The 22673-nt window shown below is 47.7% G+C and overlaps 1 protein-coding gene across 1 annotated transcript in view; it reads right to left on the bottom strand.

The window, feature by feature from the left end:
* Positions 1-3613: 3613 nt before the first annotated feature.
* LOC149339018 (uncharacterized) overlaps positions 3614-22673 on the bottom strand; it is a 41146-nt gene continuing 22086 nt past the window's right edge. Inside the window, exon 2 of the mRNA XM_089547852.1 lies at positions 3614-4473. Within this exon, the coding sequence (XP_089403978.1) occupies positions 4465-4473 (9 nt within the window). The 3' untranslated portion in view covers positions 3614-4464. The remainder of the gene's footprint in view (positions 4474-22673) is intronic.

Raw genomic sequence — 22673 nt, 5'->3', positions numbered from 1 at the left:
GGAAGCCCCATAAGCCCCCCCCCCTGGCTACGCCCCTGCTATCAAACGATGATCAAGTACTGAAACAAAAGAATAATGCGGCCCTTTCGCATACTTCTAGCTCATTACTTAGTTTCTGGTTTATGGTTTATGAGAGTTTAACGTCCCAAAGCGACTCAGGCCATGAGAGACAACGTAGAGAAGGGCTCCGGAAATTTCGACCACCCGGGGTTCTTTAATGCGCACTGACGTCGCACAGCAGACGGGATTCTAGAATTTCGGCTACACCGAAATTCGAACACCGCTTAGTTAGTTTCTGTGCACTATTTCGCACTACATAAAGATAAGTCGTGTCGATAATCCAGATTTCCTGATGTATTTGCATACCTAAATAGTTTCTTGGCAAGGCCATAGCCAAATATGTATGTCAGGATTATAACAGCACCGTCTCTTAACTGTCTCCTGACTCGAAACGTCTCGTGCACATCAGCAACCGGAGCCACCTGACGGCTGTAAAAGAAACTGTTTTGGAGCTTGCCGTGTTAATAAGAACACAATAATATATAGCTTACTCATAGGAGGAATAAAATTTAGGCGCACTCGTAGTGCTTTCCTACGCCACCTAGCCTCCTCTTATGGGCATAAGCATTCGCTTTATAGGCATTTATAGGCGTAAGCCATTACGTGGCTTGCGTCCGCTAACTGAACTTCATCGAGAGAAACAAGACAAGGAATGTTATCATCCAAACAGCAAGTCCCCAATGGCCTTTCAGGTGTCCTAGCATTTATAGCAGCCCTAGCGGTAGGAGGAAGGAATCTCCAGATGGCTAGTGGAACAAGTCTAGTGCCGCTTGAGTACTGCAGGTTGACATTGGCAAACACTTCACTAGCTATTGGGAGTATTTTCAAATCTTTTTGAGTGAACACAAAAACCTGTCGTGAAATGGTGCGCAAATGCATTAATACTCAAAGCTTGCTCTTACTAGAGCTAGAAGCATGACTCAAAAATTGTCTTCTGCGCATGCACCGGAAAGTTTCGACGCTTACAGGAATACCCGCCGCGGTGGCTCAGTGGTAAGGCGCTCATCTACCGAGCCGGAGTGCACGGGTTCGAACCCGACCGCGGCGGCCACATTTCGATGGAGGCGAAACGCAAGAGGCGCCCGTGTGCTGTGCATAAAGCACAGCACACTTGAGCCAGCTGCGGGATTGTCCTGCGGCGGGACGGGTCGTCGGACTATCGCAGTGCCTGGTGAAGAAATTTTCTTTTGTTCGTTCGTTTGTTTATCAGTCTTGTATCAGTGCACCTTAGGTGTAGTATCTTTGTTGTACCAACAATCTTTCGCGATTGCTACTTTGCACGAATTGCGCTGTATTGTAAATCACTTTGTATGTGCTGGTACGAGTGATTGTTAAATCCTCTGTATCGTCTCTTTGTTGTGTAAACTACCTTCTTTGTGAACCTTTGGCTCCGACCCATTCTCTGGCTTGCGACCGGCGAAAGCCGGACACCATACGACCACACTCCTCGTCACCTGGTATTTGGTCTTTGGCTGAGCTTGCCGCGCTTAGTCCAGGGCATCTCCTTTGTGACAGGGACCGCTCTCCCACACGTTCTAAGGCTGTTTGCGAGTGCACGCAACAAGTGCGCAGAAAGGTGAGAGGAGGACACATTGGACAGCCAGTATCTAAACTTGTCAAGACTTTTAGGTATCACAAACCGCTAGATGCAGTCTTTTTCACCTCAGGTTTTGGTATCGATGGAAAAGTTAAGAACAATGGATGGTTGCATACATGAACGCACACACGCACACACATACACACATTCATGCGCACATGCATACACACATACATGCGTAGATACATGCGTACATACATGCATATATACATGCATGCATGCACGCATGCATACATACATACACACATACACAAACATACATACATGCATACATGCATGTATACATACATACGTACACACATACATACATAATACATACATACATACATGCATGCATGCATGCATGCATACATACATACATACATACATAGATACATACATACATACATACATACATGCATGCATGCATGCATGCATACATACATACATACATACATACATACATACATACATACATACATACATACATGCATGCATGCATGCATGCATGCATGCATGCATGCATACATACATACATACATACATACATACATACATACATACATACATACATACATACATACATACATACATACATGCATGCATGCATGCATGCATGCATGCATGCATACATACATACATACATACATACATACATACATACATACATACATACATACATACATACATACATACATACATACATACATACATACATACATACATACATACATACATACATACATACATACATGCATGCATACATGCATCAATGCATAAGTTGGAGCTATACTTCCTGCCAAAAGAGAAATTTCTGTCGCTTTCTTCTCTGATGGGATATTTGGTAGGCTGCAGGCAACATTGCTCAACTAAAGAAAGTTTTTTCTCAGAGAATACATGCATTCTGTCCCAAAGAACAGGCATGCCTCCATGCTTTACAGCGCTCTGGTTGTTCTACTCGTGTTGCACTCAAATCCTTGCGAGGGTGTCAGCGCACTCAAGGTGTACACACCCAAGGACCTCCCACGATGCCGCTTCCACGCACCCAAGTTTCCGAGATCCGGGCCACGTGAAAGATTCGTGAGTACGATGAGCCTTTAATGGATGTACTCGTTGAATAATGGAATAAAATTAAAGGGGAATTAACAAGCGCATTTTCATTAAGCAGGCAGTGTTTCAGATTACGCTAGCGGCTTGCAAGCACAAACGTTTATAATACACGACGCTTAAACAGAGTCGGCTATATATGTTTTTATTTAAAATCTTAAAATTCACATTTCAGCATAGAGAAGGTTTATTTAATTGCAAGCACCCGGTTCCCCTTGAGAATTACCATCATCACTCTTAGCCGGCGAATGAACTAAGAAAAGCTACTTTTGGAATGTTGATCCGGCAACTAGTCCCACAGACACGTGCGCTCCTCAAATTGGTGTCGCTAACAGCATTTTCAGTTCATTCCTGACACATTGTGAAGGCCGGCGGGCCACTTCGGGAATTCTCGTTCAGCAGACATCCGCCCTATGAAATCCGAGATTATCAGAAAAATGTTGTAAGAAGTGGTCCCGTTAATTAACTTTCAATAAACGCACTTGTATAAGCTTAGTCCGGCGAATCCACTGTGATGTGATTGTAGAATAATAATATCGTTCATCTCCGTTTAAATTTCACATGCAACCATGTCCGAGAACTGTTTTTCAGTGCAACAAACATTCTCGTCGCAAAAACACCGCATTTGACGTGATCGAAAAAAACACCCCTCGGAATTCGCCGGTGCCTAAGCATTACACTTTTGATACGAGGACACGAAAGAGCACTGCGTACACTCGAACACCTCGGCGAAAGCAGGGTTCTTGACCAGTGGCCAAATACACTTGTGGAGCGCGCTCACTGCTGCGGAGGTCGACGATTAGCAGGCCGCGACGCAGAATCGCAGGACGAACTGCCTCTGCACCGCTGTCAACGAATCAGACATGGAAGTCATGCGCTCATGGGCACATCAGTGAGTGTCCACAGCAGCGGCGATTCTTGGTGAAGCTCTGCCGCGGAGATCTTTCTCTGCGCTGACTTCGGGCGATGCTTATGCGCGACAACGATGCCGTCAAGGGCCACTACAGCGGTCGCGAGCCTCGGAGCCGCTGGCGCGCTGACGGCCCCAAGGATGACCCTGACATAGAGTTGCAAATCAGCCGTAGCCGGGAACGACGTCTGCAGAGCTCTGCCCTTAAATGCGTACGCCACTGCGGCTGCGTAGAGCCGCTGAGGGCGCAGCGTCAGAGATCCATTGAGGCCGAGTGTGAACGATGTCTCCGCGCCCACCTTCATGGTATCGCGTGTCGTCCTGCTGTCGGTTATTCTTCTCACGAGAAACTTGTGCAAGAAGAAGAGCATGTCATCCTCCAGAGTGAGCGCCCTGCTCTCCATGGCAGCCAGGCATTGCGAGTAGAAGCCGCCACCGGCCCGCAGGCCACCAGCGAGCCCCGCTCCCGCGGCGTTCGCGCTGGGACTATCGAAGATGGTGCGCATCTGGACCAGGTAGTTGTCCAGAGACTCCTGGAGGAATCCCAGGTGCTCCCAGTTCCAGGTCCACCGACTGCACACGTGTTCGTAGATGTCGTCGCAGGGTTTTACGCTGTGGTTCAGAAGGCTTTCCAGAGCTTCGTACGGGTCGCTGCACGCCAGGCCCTCACAGCGACGGACCGTTACCGGCGGTTTACCTCCCAACTTGGTCGCGAGCAAATATATGATACCGCACGCGATCAAAACGGCGACGGCGGCTACTGGCAGCGTCGGTTTGCACACTGCGTCGATTCCAGCGTCATAGCCACTGGTCATGAAACCTGCGGAGAAAAAAAAAATTAGAACGTTTTTTGTTAAGCGCACTACGTAAAGTTCACTGCGAAATTCTCAATGGTTCTGTGACGTTTACAGTGACAGTGCTCTTCGGTTATTGCCTTGTCCTTATAATTATTTTATTCCCCATCCAAGGCAAGCTGTGTCTGTGTAACGCCATTGGACGTGACTACATTATCCTCGACCTCATATTTGCCAGTCTGCTGCATTCGGACTTTGTAAGAATGTACACCGGTTTCCCAAATGTTTTCATTCATTTTAAATGGAGTGTGGACAAAAAACTCGGCCATTCCGATGCCGACGGCTGCCAAATGCGCTTCGCTACCGCCGAAACCCAGCTCAGTTTCTTTCGAGGACACCAGTATAACCGACTAAAGCCGCGCAATGCCTTAGGGGCTATAACCCTACTCTCGTGAGCCCAAGGTGGCAAGATTGAACACCGGCTGCGGCGAAGGCATTTCGATGTAAGAAAGCAAAAGCACTTGTTTTATGAGTTGTAAAAGAACCTCCGAGGGCAGAAATGAACTGATAGCCCTCCATAAAGATGTCCCTCATAGCTATCGTGTAACGCCGGGAAATTAAGCAACCTAAAACATTCCAGTATTTCCCAATAAACAATTTGTGTTCAGAACTCGTGCGCGCCTGCGGCCTTGCTGCTGTCACTGCTATGCTACTATATATTACATTAATTGACGACAATCACCTTGGTAATTTACGACTGGGCCGTTTATAAAGCCCATCTGAAATCATCACAGATGCATAAAAATTGGTAAGGGTTTAACGTTGTTAAACCGAATACACCTGCGAAAGCAGTTGTTCATTCTTGAATTGGCAGGGGCACTTAAGCTTCCCGTTAAGGATGCGACGTGACATTTTCAGTGTGTAATGCCCATACATGATGAACTGGCAATTCTCTACTTAGCATCCTTAAATAGCGCCGCGTCCTTATACCAGTAACAGCGCGGGTGCGCAGCGGTTAAGCGATGCACCACTGCACTGGCATGTGGCTGTTCCTATCACAGCCGCCGGTTTGGATTGTGCGACCCATGTTTATCTTCCCGAGCAGCCTCTCGCGCAGCTGCCGCGAAGCTCCTACGAAATTACCCGAGCTTACTAGACTTTCTACCCGAGTTTACCCGAGTAACTCGGGTAGTAATTCGGGTTGCTATGTAACGGCAAAAGATCGTACGTACGGTGACAAGATCCTTGGTCGGTGCTGTAAAGGGTATGGGTGCTTGCGTACTAAGAATCATAGCGCAATGGGTTATTTATCTGCCTAATAGAGTAATTCGTTAAATCCCATATATTTAGAAGGTTGTTCTGTACTTTACACTCATAGATATATGATAGTCTTCATACCCCTCCTGGCACAATGATGCAGTGGTTAAGCGAGGCACCAGTGCCCTGCGATGGCAGGAGCTCCCAGTGGTGGGCCTGGTGCGGTCCAGGTTGCTCTTCCTGAGCTATCAATCATTAATTTAATTACCACCTGCCAGGGTAATCAGTTTCCTCACTATCTGGTGGGCAGGTTGTGATGACACCACAAGGTCACGTGATTTAGACGGCCCACTTGGCTCCTAGGTTACTCTCTGGGGACCACCTGCCATAGCTATGCCGATGATTTTTCGCTCACAACGCCGACGTCGGATTTTTTGGAGCACGAGGCCCTCAACGTTATCGCGTTAAGAATTCTGACTTTGTATGGCGTCATTGAAATCTGAGTTGAAATCCGAAAGAAGAAATGACGATACGTATGGCATGTATTGGGAAGACAAAAGTAGGTACAGCCGTCGCAGGGGGCGTCAAAGTGTTAGGTGGGCGGATGCGATCAAGACATCTGAAGGAATAAGGCGGCCGTAGCTTGCACATCGCAGGATTATTTGAAGGGATATGGAGATGGCTTTGTCCTGGAGCGGACGTAGTTCGGTGTGGTGGTTATGATGTTGAAAGTGTCAAAAAAACGGATGGGGTATTCCCTTCAGCGTCATCGTAAGCTCATTATTTGTTGTTTTGGTTTTTTCTCATTGGGTAATAAAACGCATTTGCCGTCTGCCGTAGTTGTAAGCATTGCCAGGAAGGCTAAGGCAATGTGCGCAGTCGCGGTCACACAGAACGTTTCAGAAATAAATGAGGCAAAAGTGGCTCTGAAAAGGAAATGACGAGGTTGCCTTAGAGAAAGACACGCCGCGAAGAAAATTTATAAAATCTCATTAATCGTCACTTGGGCTAAGCAGAAAGGTCATGGACAAGTTTACAACTGCAGCAGGGCTATTGGCAAGTTGTAGCATTAATATTTCAAGCTACTATTTCAACGAGAGCAGAATTGTATAATTGTCATGCACTGACCAGCATGAGAAATTAAGCCCCTACTGAAAGCATTAGTAAGTTAGAAACAACAAATCTCCATGCACTGATCCTAGCGGAGTGTGGACCTGGTTCTAAAAAGATACCCACTATAATGCTCGAAGAAACTCAGACTTCTTTAACTATTAAGATGCGAACAATTCGCGACAAGTGCACCGTCTCCACCATCTTCCACGTGCCTTGCACATCTTTCCGGCGCATACAGAGGTTTTATCGTGGGCATTTCATTGTATACCGCTGATAGAAAAGCACAACAAAAGGCGACGCTTGTCTGCAAGGGCACAAAGGAGACAAAGCTTAATTGAGGTACGCCGGCGGCTATTCATAGAACAATATCTGTCTAAAGAGCAGGCTCTGCTTGGCATGCACATGTATGACCGGAGCAGTGATGAAACAAGTGCACATAAACTTTGACAAATCCGCCATATTTCAGACAGCCTTCATGTTGGAGGGTATCAGCAATCTCGTGGACTAGCCTATTCAAATTCTGCGTTGGACGTCTATGTCCTGATACCTTCTTATAAGAAGCTATTACTTCAGGTCTCATAGCATTAATCGGTAGTGACCACTTGTAGCCTTGCAGCCGCACTTTCAGTGGCTGCTGTGAATATGATCATGAGGAAAAAATGTTTCGAAGAGGCTTCTTCTCCCCCAAAGCATCAAACGAGAGCGATAAGGGTGCCTCGCCTCACGATCTCGGGAGCGGGAGAGCACACACATCGAATGCCCACCTAGGCCACGTCACACTAGGGTGCACACCTTCCGGAGAGCCCGTACTGAGCCTCTTTTCTGCGTTAGGCCTAAAGCTCACAATGGCGACGTTGCACAGCTAACGCCGCATAGTTAACGGATTGCTGAGTAATTTTCCGGGTGCACTTGTGCCGCCTTCCCAGTACGCGAAGGGACTGCCAATGTAAACTGGGTGCGTTGAAATCCCCAATGATCACCAGGGGTTCATTGTCAGCCGACTTGAGAGCACGATAGAAAATTTCGCTGAACGTAACACGCGGCTTATGCGGGGGGCAATAGACATTAAGCACATGTATTGACGGGTCGCGGCGCCTGAGAGGCAGAACCCTCACCATGGTGTATTCTTGCTCACTCTCCAGATCAAGATCGACCTGAATCGCGGTGTATGCTTTATGCACCAGGATGCAGGTCGAGGGGCCCCCCCTGAAACGAGCTATACCCAGAGAATTTAGCATCATTGCCGGGCTCTTGCAAAGGAAGAAGCGCCGGCATGTCACCAAGGGACTGCAGGTAGAGCTGGAGATGTGACCGTTTTTTGCAGGCTCTGAAACCCCTGCAGTTCCATTGAATGATTTCGAATTGGTCTAACTTTTTTAGCTTTCTGAGAAGGTTTGCCAGCCATATTGATGTTTTTATTTTACAGTGCTGGGTAGCCACTCGGTTCGGGGGCCGGCGCAGCCCCAGGTAGGGGTTGCATCAACGCCGCGGCTATCGGCCCGGAACCGCTTTCTTCCGCTGCCTGTCGAGGAGCTATTTTACGTTTTAGCTGCGGGGAGTCGCAGGAGAGAGAATTTTTTATTTGGGAGCTGACCCAGGGCTGCACCGCCTTAAGGACAGAGTCAGTCACCTGGGCCGCAATGTCGGGAAGCATTGCAGCAAATGCGGAACTGAACATGTCCTCAAAAGGACTCGCGGACCGCAATCATAATTTGGTTCGGGAGCGCTGCCACCCGCTCCTCCAACTGCTCGGCTTTACGCTCCAGGGCCTCGAAGCGGCCGGCGTCCGCGGGGGCCGAATCGACCACCGTGTCCGCGGTTTGCCGCGAGACGCTAGTTAGGCAAGATGATACTCAGGATCCGTCATCACTATCCTCGGGCTCAGTGTTCTGCATGGGCTCGGACTGCCCGGCCTGCTTAGCTTCTAATTCTTGAATTTTACGGGCGAGAATTTGATTTTGGCGCCTGAGCTCCTCTACCTGCCGCTGTAGGGGGCCTGAGCGTGCGCGCATATTTAATCACTGGCTACCGCTGGGGAAAATGAAGGCTGAAGTTCTGTCTTTAAAACGATGGCGTTAAGAGTATCCCGCTGTGTGGGCATGTGCCATTTTACGAGGATAACAATTACAACAACAACAACAAGAACGTGTTCTGTTCAGCGGCAACTTTGGCGCAGAGAAAAACAGCCTACCACCTAGGTCACGTGATCTTGTGACGTCATCACAACCTGTCTATCGGACAGCGAGCAAACTGCCCACTTGGTCGTGAAAATTCCTCGGGAAAAGCAACCTGGAGTCATACCCCTCATTGATGGCTCAGTTTGAAACAGCCACCCATCGCAGGCCAGTGGTGCATCGCTTAACCGCTGCACCACTCCACGGGAAGTTGTATGAAGACTCTCCGCGATCTATGATTCTAGCGAATCACCAGTTCCGCATATATGAGTTTGAATTGAATTGAATTGAATTGATTTATTTTCATGTAATACACATGAAAATAAATGACCAACCCTCTTCTATTCTTCACTCAGGTGCTGCTGCTTTGGTCTGCTCCGGCGCAGGCCAGCGACGAACTTACGGTGAAGCGAAGCCAACCAGCCTACTGCAAGCTCGACAATTTTTACCAACGTGCGCTTTCTCCCGCCGATTTGCCGGTGGTCATGGATTCACTTGGACAGCGCAAGTGACAGGGACATCAACGGAAGGGGCGTCTTTTTCGGGACTGGATTTTCATCGCATCGCCAGTGGGCTTGGCGGCACTGGAACAACTATGACCAACCCTCTTCTATTCTTCACTCAGGTGCTGCTGCTTTGGTCTGCTCCGGCGCAGGCCAGCGACGAACTTACGGTGAAGCGAAGCCAACCAGCCTACTGCAAGCTCGACAATTTTTACCAACGTGCGCTTTCTCCCGCCGATTTGCCGGTGGTCGATGGATTCACTTGGACAGCGCAAGTGACAGGGACATCAACGGAAGGGGCGTCTTTTTCGGGACTGGATTTTCATCGCATCGCCAGTGGGCTTGGCGGCACTGGAACAACTATGACCAACCCTCTTCTATTCTTCACTCAGGTTGGTGAAAAGCGTTTTGTAGATGCTGTCAGAGACGACTGTCGTGGTCTACTAGTGCTGCCGAGCCCACAGGCAATTTGTGTTTTGATTGTTGATTGTTGGAATACAGTGGCACTGTTGTTAATGTGTAGCGGGGATATAGAAACGAATCCTGGCCCAACGCAGAAAGAATTGTTCGAGCAGTTACTCGAGGGTCAGTCTGCCTTGCGAAGCGACATGAACCACTTAAAAGAACAAGTAAACAATATGGAAAAATTGTTCAGTGGCTTCCAATTGACGCTTACTCGATTGGAGAAACGACTTGGTGACACTACACAGTTTTCGGACACCACTGAACAATTTCAAACCAGCCTGCAGTCTATTGAAAAAGTCATGACTTTTCAAACTAGAAAACTGACAGAGCTAGAGGACCGTAGTCGGCGCACGAATCTAGTCATTTACGGGGTTGCTGAAAGCCCTGATGAGACGGAGCAGTCATTAAGAGAAAAGATAGATAAAGAAATCTTCACTAATAAACTTAATGTGGAGGTCAAGTCTATTGGGCGCATTCACAGGCTCGGAAAGCAAACTGGGAAGAGACCAGTCATCATATATCTCCAAAATTTTGCTGAAAAGAAAGCAATACAAGAAAACGTGAAGAAACTAAAGGGGTCCGGCTTCTTCATACAAAATGATTATTCCCGTTCAACCCTAAAGAAACGCAAGCTATTGTGGGAAAGTGCAAAGGCAGAAAGGAATGCTAAAATGAAGGTTTTTCTCGTACATGATAGGCTGAGGATCGAAAAAGATGTTTTCGTTTGGGATGAAACGCAAAACAGACGCTTTAAAGTTATTGCTGGTCACTCTGCAGAAACTGAGGGAATGGAATCATCCACTGTGGAATCATCCACTGTGGAATCATCCACTGTGGACTCACCCGCGGTGGAATCAACCGCTGTGGAATCACCCACTGTGGAATCTCAGGCGTGACGTCACTCTCACACTCAAAAGAAGCACGTGCGTTTGCTAAACATAAATGCTCGAAGTGTCATTAATAAAACAGACAGCCTTGAAATAGCTTTACTCCAATACGATCCTCACATCGCTGTAATAACAGAAACTTGGCTTCGCAGTGAAATATTAGACGACGAAGTTTTTCCTCCCACATATCAGGTATTCCAAAACGACAGGTCATCTAGGGGAGGTGGTGTGGCCGTGCTAGTCAAAAATCAAATAGATGCTTTTATTCTGGACGTTGTCGCTGACCTTGAATGCTTGTGCCTAAAGCTGACATGCTGGGGTTATAGCTTAGTTCTGTACGCAATCTACAGGCCTCCTGATTCCCCACCGAGCTACTTAAGCAAACTGCAGATGCATATGTCACAATTCCAAAAGAGCCGAACTCTACTAATTGGGGATTTCAATTTACCTGGCGTCAACTGGGAGCTGTTTCAAACATGTTCGCACCATAACCAAAGCATCGATGTCATGTTTGATATAATGCTAGCGCATGATTTGATTCAGGTGGTAGATAAGCCAACACGCGTACATGGTTCGAGCAGTTCTGTTCTAGATTTGGTATTCATAAAACGTGATATCGCTGAATATTCTGTACAAGTTGAGCAGGGGCTCTCTGATCATTATTTAGTAGATGTTAGCTTTCCTCTTTTATCGCCTAAGAAACATCAAAATTCTTCGATTAGGACTTTCAAAGATTACTCCCGTGCCAATGACGCATGCATAGTAGATTATATGGAAAGCTGTCTGACTGAATTCGGTGACACTGACGCCTGCATCCTGTGGCACCGTTTTAAGCGCATGTGCCACTACTGCACTGATAACTTTGTGCCGAGCAAACGTAAGAAAGTTAACAAACAGACTCCATGGATGACGCGTGACATCATACACCAGAAGCGCAAAATCAAACGATTAAAAAAGCAGCGAGTGCAACCTGGCATAATCAAGAAACTACAGGAGAATCTTTCACAGTCAGTCCGCGATTCCAAAAGTTACTATTTCAGTACGTCTCTACCAAACTTTATAAAGAACGCACCAGAAAAGTTCTGGAATTACATAACCGGAAAAAAGGCTGTTGTGTCACAGGTATCAGTCAACAGTTCCATAATCACAGACCAGAGAGTCATTGCGCAGCATTTTAATACATATTTTCAAAGCGTGTTTTCGAATTCCAGTTCATGTACCCCAATAGTCGCACAGTTTCATGACACCGAAGTCAATTTTGTTTCTTATGCTGGGATATTTTCTATGCTACTGAACTTGAAAACCAAAAAAGCATGTGGCCCTGATAACATTCCTAACATTTTTCTGCGAAGATATGCCGAATCGGTTGCAAAGTTTTTGTATGTACTGTTTCAAGCATCCTTGCGAACTGGGAAATTGCCTGTTGACTGGAAGACCGCCCGAATCATCCCAGTACCTAAGAAAGGAGATCGTTTAATGCTGTCAAACTACCGCCCAATCTCCCTTATTTCATCTTGTTGCAAATTAATTGAACACGTCATTGCTGATCGCATAAATGAATTCCTAAATCGGCACTCCATTTTATCCAAATTTCAGCATGGTTTTCGTAAAGGATATTCAACAGTAACCCAATTAGTAACAATTGTTCACTCCATTGCATTAAGCTTAGACAATAATGGCCAAGTTGATCTAATATTTTTAGATTTTAGCAAGGCTTTTGACAAAGTCCCTCATGATAAATTAATTCTAAAGCTTAAATCTATTGGCCTTCCTGAGATATTAGTTACCTGGATTTCAAACTATTTACCAAACCAAACCAAACCAAACCAAACCAAACTTTATTTTATTTTACAAATGTGCATACAGTCTTTAGGATGAGCCACAGGCCAAAAGCTAAAGAAAATAGCTTGAAAATGCCTGTGGCTCATCTAAGAGCCATTACAAAATAATAAAATAAACACATGCATACAACGGTGGCAGATCGCATACGAGCACACTGTAGAAAGAATTTATAATATTTACGATTGAACTGATGGGTACACAGAGATGTAGTTTGAAACTAGAAAAAAACAATTAAAACTGAACAAATGCATTTGAAAGTTATACACTGCTGGGTTGATTACAAAGGGGAAAAGGACACCGATACATACACAAACTACAATATATGAAAAGAAGTTATGGAATATTATTTACAAAGTACACTTTTAAATCATGTGGTCGGAGGTTATACATGCTCAGCTGGTTAGATTCGTAGCTGTTTAGAACATTAGGTATAAGGAAGTTAAGTGCTTGTTTACCATAGTTAGTTCTAGCTCGTGGAAGTGTCCATTTTGCAGTTGATCGGGTTTGAACATACTTTTCTATGGGCTTTAACAATGCGATATTTAGAAAAAAATTACATACTGATGGTGAAGAAAATTTGAGATAGTATAATAGGCGGTACTCAAGAAAAACATTGACACGAATTACTTCATACTTAGTAAACAATTCAGCCGTATGGGCAGTAAAACTGGCACCTGCGATAATCCTGATAGCTTTCTTTTGGAGAATTAGAATTTTCTGTAGATTTGTTTTGGATGTGGTAGCCCAAACTATGTGGCAATAGTTAATGTGTGATTGGAATAGGGCATGATAAATCATTCGTTTTATACAGGGAGGAAATTCAGTGCGGTACCGAGCAAGAAAACCAACGGAAGGAGCTAATTTCTTGCGAAGATGTGTTGCGTGTGCGGTCCAGCTCATACAGGCGTCAAAAATTACACCGAGTGATTTGAAGGTGTCCACGATTTCTATTTTATGATTCCCAAGTAAGCAGTATGTCTCGATTGATGGAGAGGAATCGGGCGCTCTTTCAGTCACTTCTGGAGTGCCTCAGGGGAGCGTACTTGGGCCTTTATTGTTCTTACTATATAAATTAATGACATCGTCGACACAACTGTTCCGGGCGTTGAGATTCGATTGTTTGCGGATGACTGCTTGCTGTACAGAGATATTACATGTTCAATTAACCAGATTGACCTAAACACTTCTCTAACTAACATCCTTACCTGGTGCCAGAAATGGGACATGGCTTTAAACAAAGAAAAAACAAACTTCCTTCGCGTGACACGTAAAAAAAAATATTTTTGAGCACAGGTACCATCTCGGACAAACACCACTAAAGGAAGTTTCCAGTTTTAAATACCTGGGTGTAACATTAACTAACAATCTGTCCTGGAATTCACATGTGGAAAATATCTGTTCGTCCGCCTTTCGCAAACTCTATTTTTTAAGAAATAAACTTTCCAAAGCTCCCCTTCAGGTTAAACTTCTCGCGTTTAACTCACTAATCAGGCCTAAGCTCGAATATGCATGCGTGGTGTGGGATCCTTATACTAATACTAATATTAAGAAAATTGAAAGAATCCAAAGAAAAGCCATAAGATTTATTTATTCTAAATTTTCACCTTTTGATTCTCCGTCTGAGCTAATGAAATCTAACCGTATCCAACCTCTTGAGATAAGAAGAAAAAATATTCGACGAGAATTTCTTTCCTTGCTCATAAATAACAAACTGGCTCTTGATCCTGCACCCTATTTATCGTTTTTAGCTACACGCATCACACGTCACCATCATCCCGGTTCACTTACCCCGTACTTTGCTAGAACTGACACTTTTAAATTTTCCTTTTTCCCGCGTACCATCAGTGAGTGGAATTCTCTGACATGATAAAATGTAAGCGCATAGTCATCCTGCATGCCTTTTTTATTTTTAGTTTTAGTTTTTCTTTCTATTTTACTTGTTATTTCTTTTTATTTTACTTGTTACTCGTGTATCTGTGTTATCTTGTTCTGCTTGGATCTGTAAGACGATCTGCAGTATGAAATAAATAAAAAAATATATACATGAGGAGATGGGAGAAAAAGCAGCTATAATGCAGCTTGACTAGGCTCCCATCCCCTATACAAGAGCAGAGCATCAGCAACTAATATACATGTCAATGAGGCAAACAAATACATGGTTCAACTGCAACCAGTAAAAAAGAAAGAAAACAGTTAAAATAAAAAATAGGTATTAGCAAATGCCCATAGTCAAATTGTAAAAAAAAATAAATGAAAAAAAGTTTGCAATGAAAAAAAAACCACAGGTAATAGCAACTGCACACCACATGTGTTATGTTGGAGCATTTACATAATTTTATGGATGTGGAGAGATACATGACAGAAACAAACAATTTAGTGCTTTTAATGACAGATTCTCTATGATGATGATGAGGCAGAACTCCTAAGTGACAGAAAAAGAGTATTTGCGCGGGAGGGTTCTCTTTTGCTATTGCTTTCTACTCTTAAGTGCAGCTTAAACGTTATGTGATGGTGGAAGAAAGAACGGTGTTAGTGCCTGCGAAGTGGCCCGCAAATCGAAACCCATCAAGACTATCGTACCATACTCTTAAGGGAGAGTCCTTCTCAAGTTTTAATTACCGAAAGCTTGGAAACACTGCAAATAAGGGAAAGGTGAAACCGTCACGGGAAATGAATTATTTGCTGAGTAGCTGGAAAATTAAAAGACGAAACTTTTGTTGTAAGTGCATGTCAAAGGGCATGTGGGTGCACGCGCGTTCGGCACAGCAAGTCGGCAGCGGTGATGGTGGTGGTGGTGAAAAACATTTATAATGCAATAAATATTTACAGAGAGGTGATTGGGGTAGGCCCTATTGGCCCTTTCCCCTAACAATACTAGGTGGAGCCCCTATTCCGGGGCCCCATTGGCAAGCAACGCCGCCCGCGTCCGGTGAACCAAGGCCTTTTGGGTCTTTAGGTCCTGACAGCCGAGCAGGGCCGCCTCCCAGTCCTCTCTGGTGGGGTTGGGGTTGGGGGGGATAGATGGGTTTGATTGACACGCGCAAACCATGTGGAAGGTGTCAGCCACCTCCCCACAGAACTGGCACGTGCCATCAAAGGATGCGTTGAAATGTTTAAGTACCGCCGGGCACAGTACAGTGTTAGTAAGAATTTTGATGAGGAGGCGCTCGTCAGCGCGATCCAGTCCCTTACAAGGGGCCGGGTAGCGCCGGTGCTCCTCCTTGTAGTAATCGGTGATGTGTGTGAATGTAAGGGCCAGATTGTCTGACTGGGAGTAGGCGCCCAAGGACAGGGAGATAGCCCGGGGAGAGAGTGCGCGGGCGGCCTGATCGGCCTGTTCGTTTCCCTGGAGGCCCTGGTGACTGGGGGCCCAAATCAGGTTGCGTGGAGTTGGATCTTCGCATCGGCAGCTATATTCCAATATGCGCCTGGCAAGCGGGGGAGCCCAGCCCAACTCATAGTTCCGACAGGCCCCTCGCGAGTCGGTGATGATGTGTTTCGACTTGGGAGTAGTGAGAGCAAGAGCAATGGCAATCTCCTCCGCGTGTGTTGCGCTGTAGGCTTTGAAAGTGAGCCCGTTGACTGTGTTTGTGTTGTGTACGACTGCGGCCGTGTACCACACCCCGTGGTGTGGGCTGGCAACGTCCACGTAATACACATGTTGTTGGTTACCATAGTATTGCGCCAACGCTTCCGCGCGCGCCTGGCGACGACCGCTATGGTCTTCTCTGGACATGTTGCGGGGAAGGGGTCGGACCCGGAGGGCGCGTCTCCGGGGTTCTGGGACTCTTTCCCTTTCCTCAATATGGTAGTCATGTTTGATGTGTAGCCGGTCCAAGAGGCGGCGACCGGACGTGGTCTGTGCAAGACGCGTGTATTGGTTGACTAAGTGGGCCTCTCGAAGCTCCCGAAATGTGTTCACCACGCCCAAGGCCAGAAGTCGCTGGTTGGACGTGGTGACCGGGAGGTCGAGAGCCCGCTTGATGACTTTCCGGTGGATGACCTCCAGTTGGTCATCATCATGTTTGCGCAGGTGCAAGTAGGGGGTTGAGTAGAGGATTCTACTCGTTACGAAAGCATGGACAAGCCGCAGTGCATCCTTGCTTCGTAATCCGCCCCGCTTGTTGAAGACCCGGCGGACCATGCGGCCCACCTGGTCTCCCACCGTGCGAAGTTTGGCTAGGGTGGTGTCGACTCTGCGTTGGTGGTGTATGAAGAGACCAAGGACGCGGATCTCCTTGGACTCCCGGATCGGTCCCGAGGGGAGACTGATGCAAAGCGGAGTTGTGTAAGTGCATATCAAAGGGCATGTGGGTGCACGCGCATTCGGCACAGCAAGTCGGCAGCGGTGAAGCAGCGCACTGCTACGCTTCGCAACAAGATGATTATCCGTTCTTTAGTGGATGGTTAAAAATGGGCGAACTACTCCTCTGCAGCAGCAGGGTTAGAAGATTTCGGACCACGCGCCGTCCTCGTGGCCTCCGCATTATGAAACGCACGGAGACTGCCCGTCAAACACCTGCTTTCTTGGTATCAGTATCTTCAAGCCACACCACAGACCGGCACGTGTTCACGGCTGGAGCTGCGTAAGAAACCCGGAGCCGATTCGGCGTATAAACGCGGCAGCGTCAAAGGCCTTGTTACACAGAAAATTCAGCGTCGGGGTTGTCGGCGTTGTGAGGGAAATATCACGGGCGTGGCTCTGACATGTGGCCCCCGGAGAGCAACCCAGGAGGCGGCTGGGCCACCTAGGTCACGTGACCTTGCGTCGTGTTCACAACCTGCTAACCGGATAGTGAGCAGACTGGACCCTGTAGCAGGTGAAAATTAAATTAATGACTGGTAGCTCGGGAAAAGCAACTTGGGCCGCACAAGCCCCACCGCTGGGAGCACCTCCCATCGCAGGTCATTGGTGCATCTCATAGCCGCTGCAACACTGCGCCAGGAGTGATATGAGGACTCCCATTGACCTATGAACGTAAAGTAGAGACTGACATTATGCATATGTGGGAATTAACCTACTACGCTATCGCGTCATACCGTTAAGACGGATCTTAAGTGTCTGCTCCAGTAATTTTCCTGGCTTCTAATGAAAAGACGCTACCGCTCTAAGCCAGAGCATTGACCCAGCAGCTAAGCCGCCACTTTTTTCTCCGTAGAAAACGTGAAGTTTGGAGCTTCGAGCACAAGATACCGTGCAGTCGAACGGGGTATTTCGAATTTCGGATATTTCTAAATAAACGAAAAAGGGGGCATAGCGACAGGAAGCCAAGTATGTGATAGAAAGGGCATGCTCTCCGGTGAAGGTACTACTTCATTGTAACAAAGATATAACTGGCAACTGCAGTGTCTTAGCTCATGAAGATGAACATTGTTATTAGTTGTAATATGATACAGAGCTATCCATTTCCCGACTCGACTTGGTAGATTCCACTAGTCCGATTTAGCTATCCGCTTTCTTAGCTGGTATCGTCATTCACCGGGTAGGTCTGTGCCCCTTTGTGTGCTTTGGGACTCGACGGTGCTCGTGGCAGGGGCCTCTTCATGTCTTACACCTTCGCGGCAGCCCTGCGCGCTTCTTCTTCCAACAATGCATGAAATAGATGAGGTGGCATACCTGCCAGAGCCTCTAGCACCTGCCGCACAAATGGAGGAGAGGACGTTTCCTGCTTACTACCTACGCGCTCCATCTCAGTGTGTGCTATGGGACTCGACGGTGCTCGTGGCAGGGGCCTCTTCATGTCTTACACCTTCGCGGCAGCCCTGCGCGCTTCTTCTTCCAACAATGCATGAAATAGATGAGGTGGCATACCTGCCAGAGCCCCTAGCACCTGCCGCACAAATGGAGGAGAGGACGTTTCCTGTTTACTACCTACGCGCTCCATCTCAGTGTGTGCTTTGGAACTCGACGGTGCTCGTGGCAGGGGCCTCTTCATGTCTTACACCTCCGCGGCAGCCCTGCGCGCTTCTTCTTCCAACAATGCATGAAATAGATGAGGTGGCATACCTGCCAGAGCCCCTAGCACCTGCCGCACAAATGGAGGAGAGGACGTTTCCTGCTTACTACCTACGCGCTCCATCTCAGTGTGTGCTTTGGAACTCGACGGTGCTCGTGGCAGGGGCCTCTTCATGTCTTACACCTCCGCGGCAGCCCTGCGCGCTTCTTCTTCCAACAATGCATGAAATAGATGAGGTGGCATACCTGCCAGAGCCCCTAGCACCTGCCGCACAAATGGAGGAGAGGACGTTTCCTGTTTACTACCTACGCGCTCCATCTCAGTGTGTGCTTTGGAACTCGACGGTGCTCGTGGCAGGGGCCTCTTCATGTCTTACACCTCCGCGGCAGCCCTGCGCGCTTCTTCTTCCAACAATGCATGAAATAGATGAGGTGGCATACCTGCCAGAGCCCCTAGCACCTGCCGCACAAATGGAGGAGAGGACGTTTCCTGTTTACTACCTACGCGCTCCATCTCAGTGTGTGCTTTGGAACTCGACGGTGCTCGTGGCAGGGGCCTCTTCATGTCTTACACCTCCGCGGCAGCCCTGCGCGCTTCTTCTTCCAACAATGCATGAAATAGATGAGGTGGCATACCTGCCAGAGCCCCTAGCACCTGCCGCACAAATGGAGGAGAGGACGTTTCCTGTTTACTACCTACGCGCTCCATCTCAGTGTGTGCTTTGGAACTCGACGGTGCTCGTGGCAGGGGCCTCTTCATGTCTTACACGTCCGCGGCAGCCCTGCGCGCTTCTTCTTCCAACAATGCATGAAATAGATGAGGTGGCATACCTGCCAGAGCCCCTAGCACCTGCCGCACAAATGGAGGAGAGGACGTTTCCTGCTTACTACCTACGCGCTCCATCTCAGTGTGTGCTATGGGACTCGACGGTGCTCGTGGCAGGGGCCTCTTCATGTCTTACACCTTCGCGGCAGCCCTGCGCGCTTCTTCTTCCAACAATGCATGAAATAGATGTGGTGGCATACCTGCCAGAGCCTCTAGCACCTGCCGCACAAATGGAGGAGAGGACGTTTCCTGCTTACTACCTACGCGCTCCATCTCAGTGTGTGCTATGGGACTCGACGGTGCTCGTGGCAGGGGCCTCTTCATGTCTTACACCTTCGCGGCAGCCCTGCGCGCTTCTTCTTCCAACAATGCATGAAATAGATGAGGTGGCATACCTGCCAGAGCCCCTAGCACCTGCCGCACAAATGGAGGAGAGGACGTTTCCTGTTTACTACCTACGCGCTCCATCTCAGTGTGTGCTTTGGAACTCGACGGTGCTCGTGGCAGGGGCCTCTTCATGTCTTACACCTCCGCGGCAGCCCTGCGCGCTTCTTCTTCCAACAATGCATGAAATAGATGAGGTGGCATACCTGCCAGAGCCCCTAGCACCTGCCGCACAAATGGAGGAGAGGACGTTTCCTGTTTACTACCTACGCGCTCCATCTCAGTGTGTGCTTTGGGACTCGACGGTGCTCGTGGCAGGGGCCTCTTCATGTCTTACACCTTCGCGGCAGCCCTGCGCGCTTCTTCTTCCAACAATGCATGAAATAGATGAGGTGGCATACCTGCCAGAGCCCCTAGCACCTGCCGCACAAATGGAGGAGAGGACGATTCCTGCTTACTACCTACGCGCTCCAACTCAGTGTGTGCTTTGGGACTCGACGGTGCTCGTGGCAGGGGCCTCTTCATGTCTTACACCTCCGCGGCAGCCCTGCGCGCTTCTTCTTCCAACAATGCATGAAATAGATGAGGTGGCATACCTGCCAGAGCCCCTAGCACCTGCCGCACAAATGGAGGAGAGGACGTTTCCTGTTTACTACCTACGCGCTCCATCTCAGTGTGTGCTTTGGGACTCGACGGTGCTCGTGGCAGGGGCCTCTTCATGTCTTACACCTCCGCGGCAGCCCTGCGCGCTTCTTCTTCCAACAATGCATGAAATAGATGAGGTGGCATACCTGCCAGAGCCCCTAGCACCTGCCGCACAAATGGAGGAGAGGACGTTTCCTGCTTACTACCTACGCGCTCCATCTCAGTGTGTGCTATGGGACTCGACGGTGCTCGTGGCAGGGGCCTCTTCATGTCTTACACCTTCGCGGCAGCCCTGCGCGCTTCTTCTTCCAACAATGCATGAAATAGATGAGGTGGCATACCTGCCAGAGCCTCTAGCACCTGCCGCACAAATGGAGGAGAGGACGTTTCCTGCTTACTACCTACGCGCTCCATCTCAGTGCCGTCCCCATCTAAATCTTGGCTGGAATTGCCATCGTAATGCGGGCCGCACTGTGTTCACTGTGTTTCGTGTTCACCCGGGAACTGCCAGGCACACCGAATCCTCTTGCTCACACACTTTCTGGTTGCCAAAGCGGCTCTCTTTCTGGTGTCAAATTCACTGTCGGGGCTCGGCGACTCACATCGTGGGGCAGATTGCTAATTGCAAAAACAAATTTTTTTCGCCAATTGCTAATTGCAAAAAATGAATTTAGCCGCTTAAAAATATACGAAGAGAGCCGCTTGTTTACATTGTCACCTTTTTAAACTCACAGATTCCTCTCCGCAGCCCACAATGCTAAATTAGCATTTTTTAGATACAGTGCACTGCAGAAGAATAGAAAAATGAAATGCTCCGGTTTCATGCGTTAATGGCGTGCAGGAACAGAGCTTGGCACCGGTTCACAGCGGGAAATCTGAGAATTCAAGCAGCAATAGCCATGATTGCAGGGCCTGGAGGAGGCTTCAGGTCAACAGATTTTTTCCCTACTTTATACTACACGATGAAGACACTGGGGAGCCTGAGCTCTGCCGTAGCCGCCACAGAATCACTTCGCAAAATCACTTAATTTCCGAGTGTCAGGATTCTCCTGGGGCTAAATCACAAATAATCCCAGACCGTGCCACCTGGGAAGCGCTGATCCGAAGCCACGACCCGGATCAGCAAAGACTCATCATCCGTCAGGCGGAGACAGCTTACCACAAGACTCTCTCCGCGGTCTCCGGTGCTGAGAGCCGGCTGGGAGGCGCCTCCTCCTAACTGCTGCGCCCCGACCGTGAGGCCCCAGGAAATAAAGTTCATTCATTCATTCATTCATTCATTCATTCATTCATTCATTCATTCATTCATTCATTCATTCATTCATTCATTCATTTCATTCAAGCTAAGCCGTAAGGGAATAGGTTGAATTTAAGCGTGTTATGTTACTGGTCAGGTTAATGGTTCCATTGATACCACAACGCTTTCAAAAACGGGTCAACGTCGGCACCGCAGAGCCAACCGCCATGCGACATCGCTCTGCACATTTCAAAAATTGAAATAAGTCATGTTATTGCAGCTTTTGAATGTGCGCAGGAAGGGTGCTGGCATGACCACACAACTAACGAAAAAGGATAAGTGCGCCAGCAAACCTAGCTGATCACCGAGGAAGGTGCATATATCCATCTATGTGTGAGCAAATAAATTTAAGCAAGGGAAAATGCGAGTAGGATTAAGGAGACCTGGAAAGCGTTATACACTGGCGGCATATAGGTCCCCCATCGCTGTCACTCAGCAGGCAAGTAATCAAAGTCCATAGCAGGCAGTCACAGGCAGATTAAGGTAGCAGATGGAAATGCGCAGATGACATCTCCAGCTCAAGGCTTCGAGAATGCCTTGTTAACTTTTTCCCGGCCGCGAAAAAGATGGCCGATTATGAGTGTATTAAAATGCAAATTATTTCTTCATGAAGTGACAAGCGCAATGAGCACTGTAATGCGTCAAACTGTAGCTTCTGAATTATACTTCCGAAGGAACTTTTCACAATTTCTCTAGTTAAATATGCTGGTAATAGAAAAATGATTACAAGCGAAATAAAAATAAGCCGCTGCACTGGACCAGAAATTGATTACGTAAAATTTAGAAGGTACAAAACGTTGCACAGGTTCTTAGCTACCATTCTCGCGATTTATCAGAGTACATAATACACTGCTCGATCCGTGGCCTTTCAGCTTAG

Source organism: Amblyomma mixtum, chromosome 6 (assembly GCF_055824585.1).
Source record: "Amblyomma mixtum isolate Tamu chromosome 6, ASM5582458v1, whole genome shotgun sequence".
NCBI classification, from domain to species: domain Eukaryota; kingdom Metazoa; phylum Arthropoda; class Arachnida; order Ixodida; family Ixodidae; genus Amblyomma; species Amblyomma mixtum.
The sequence above is the reverse complement of the archived record's forward strand: the minus strand, read 5'-3'. Positions and strand labels throughout refer to the sequence as shown.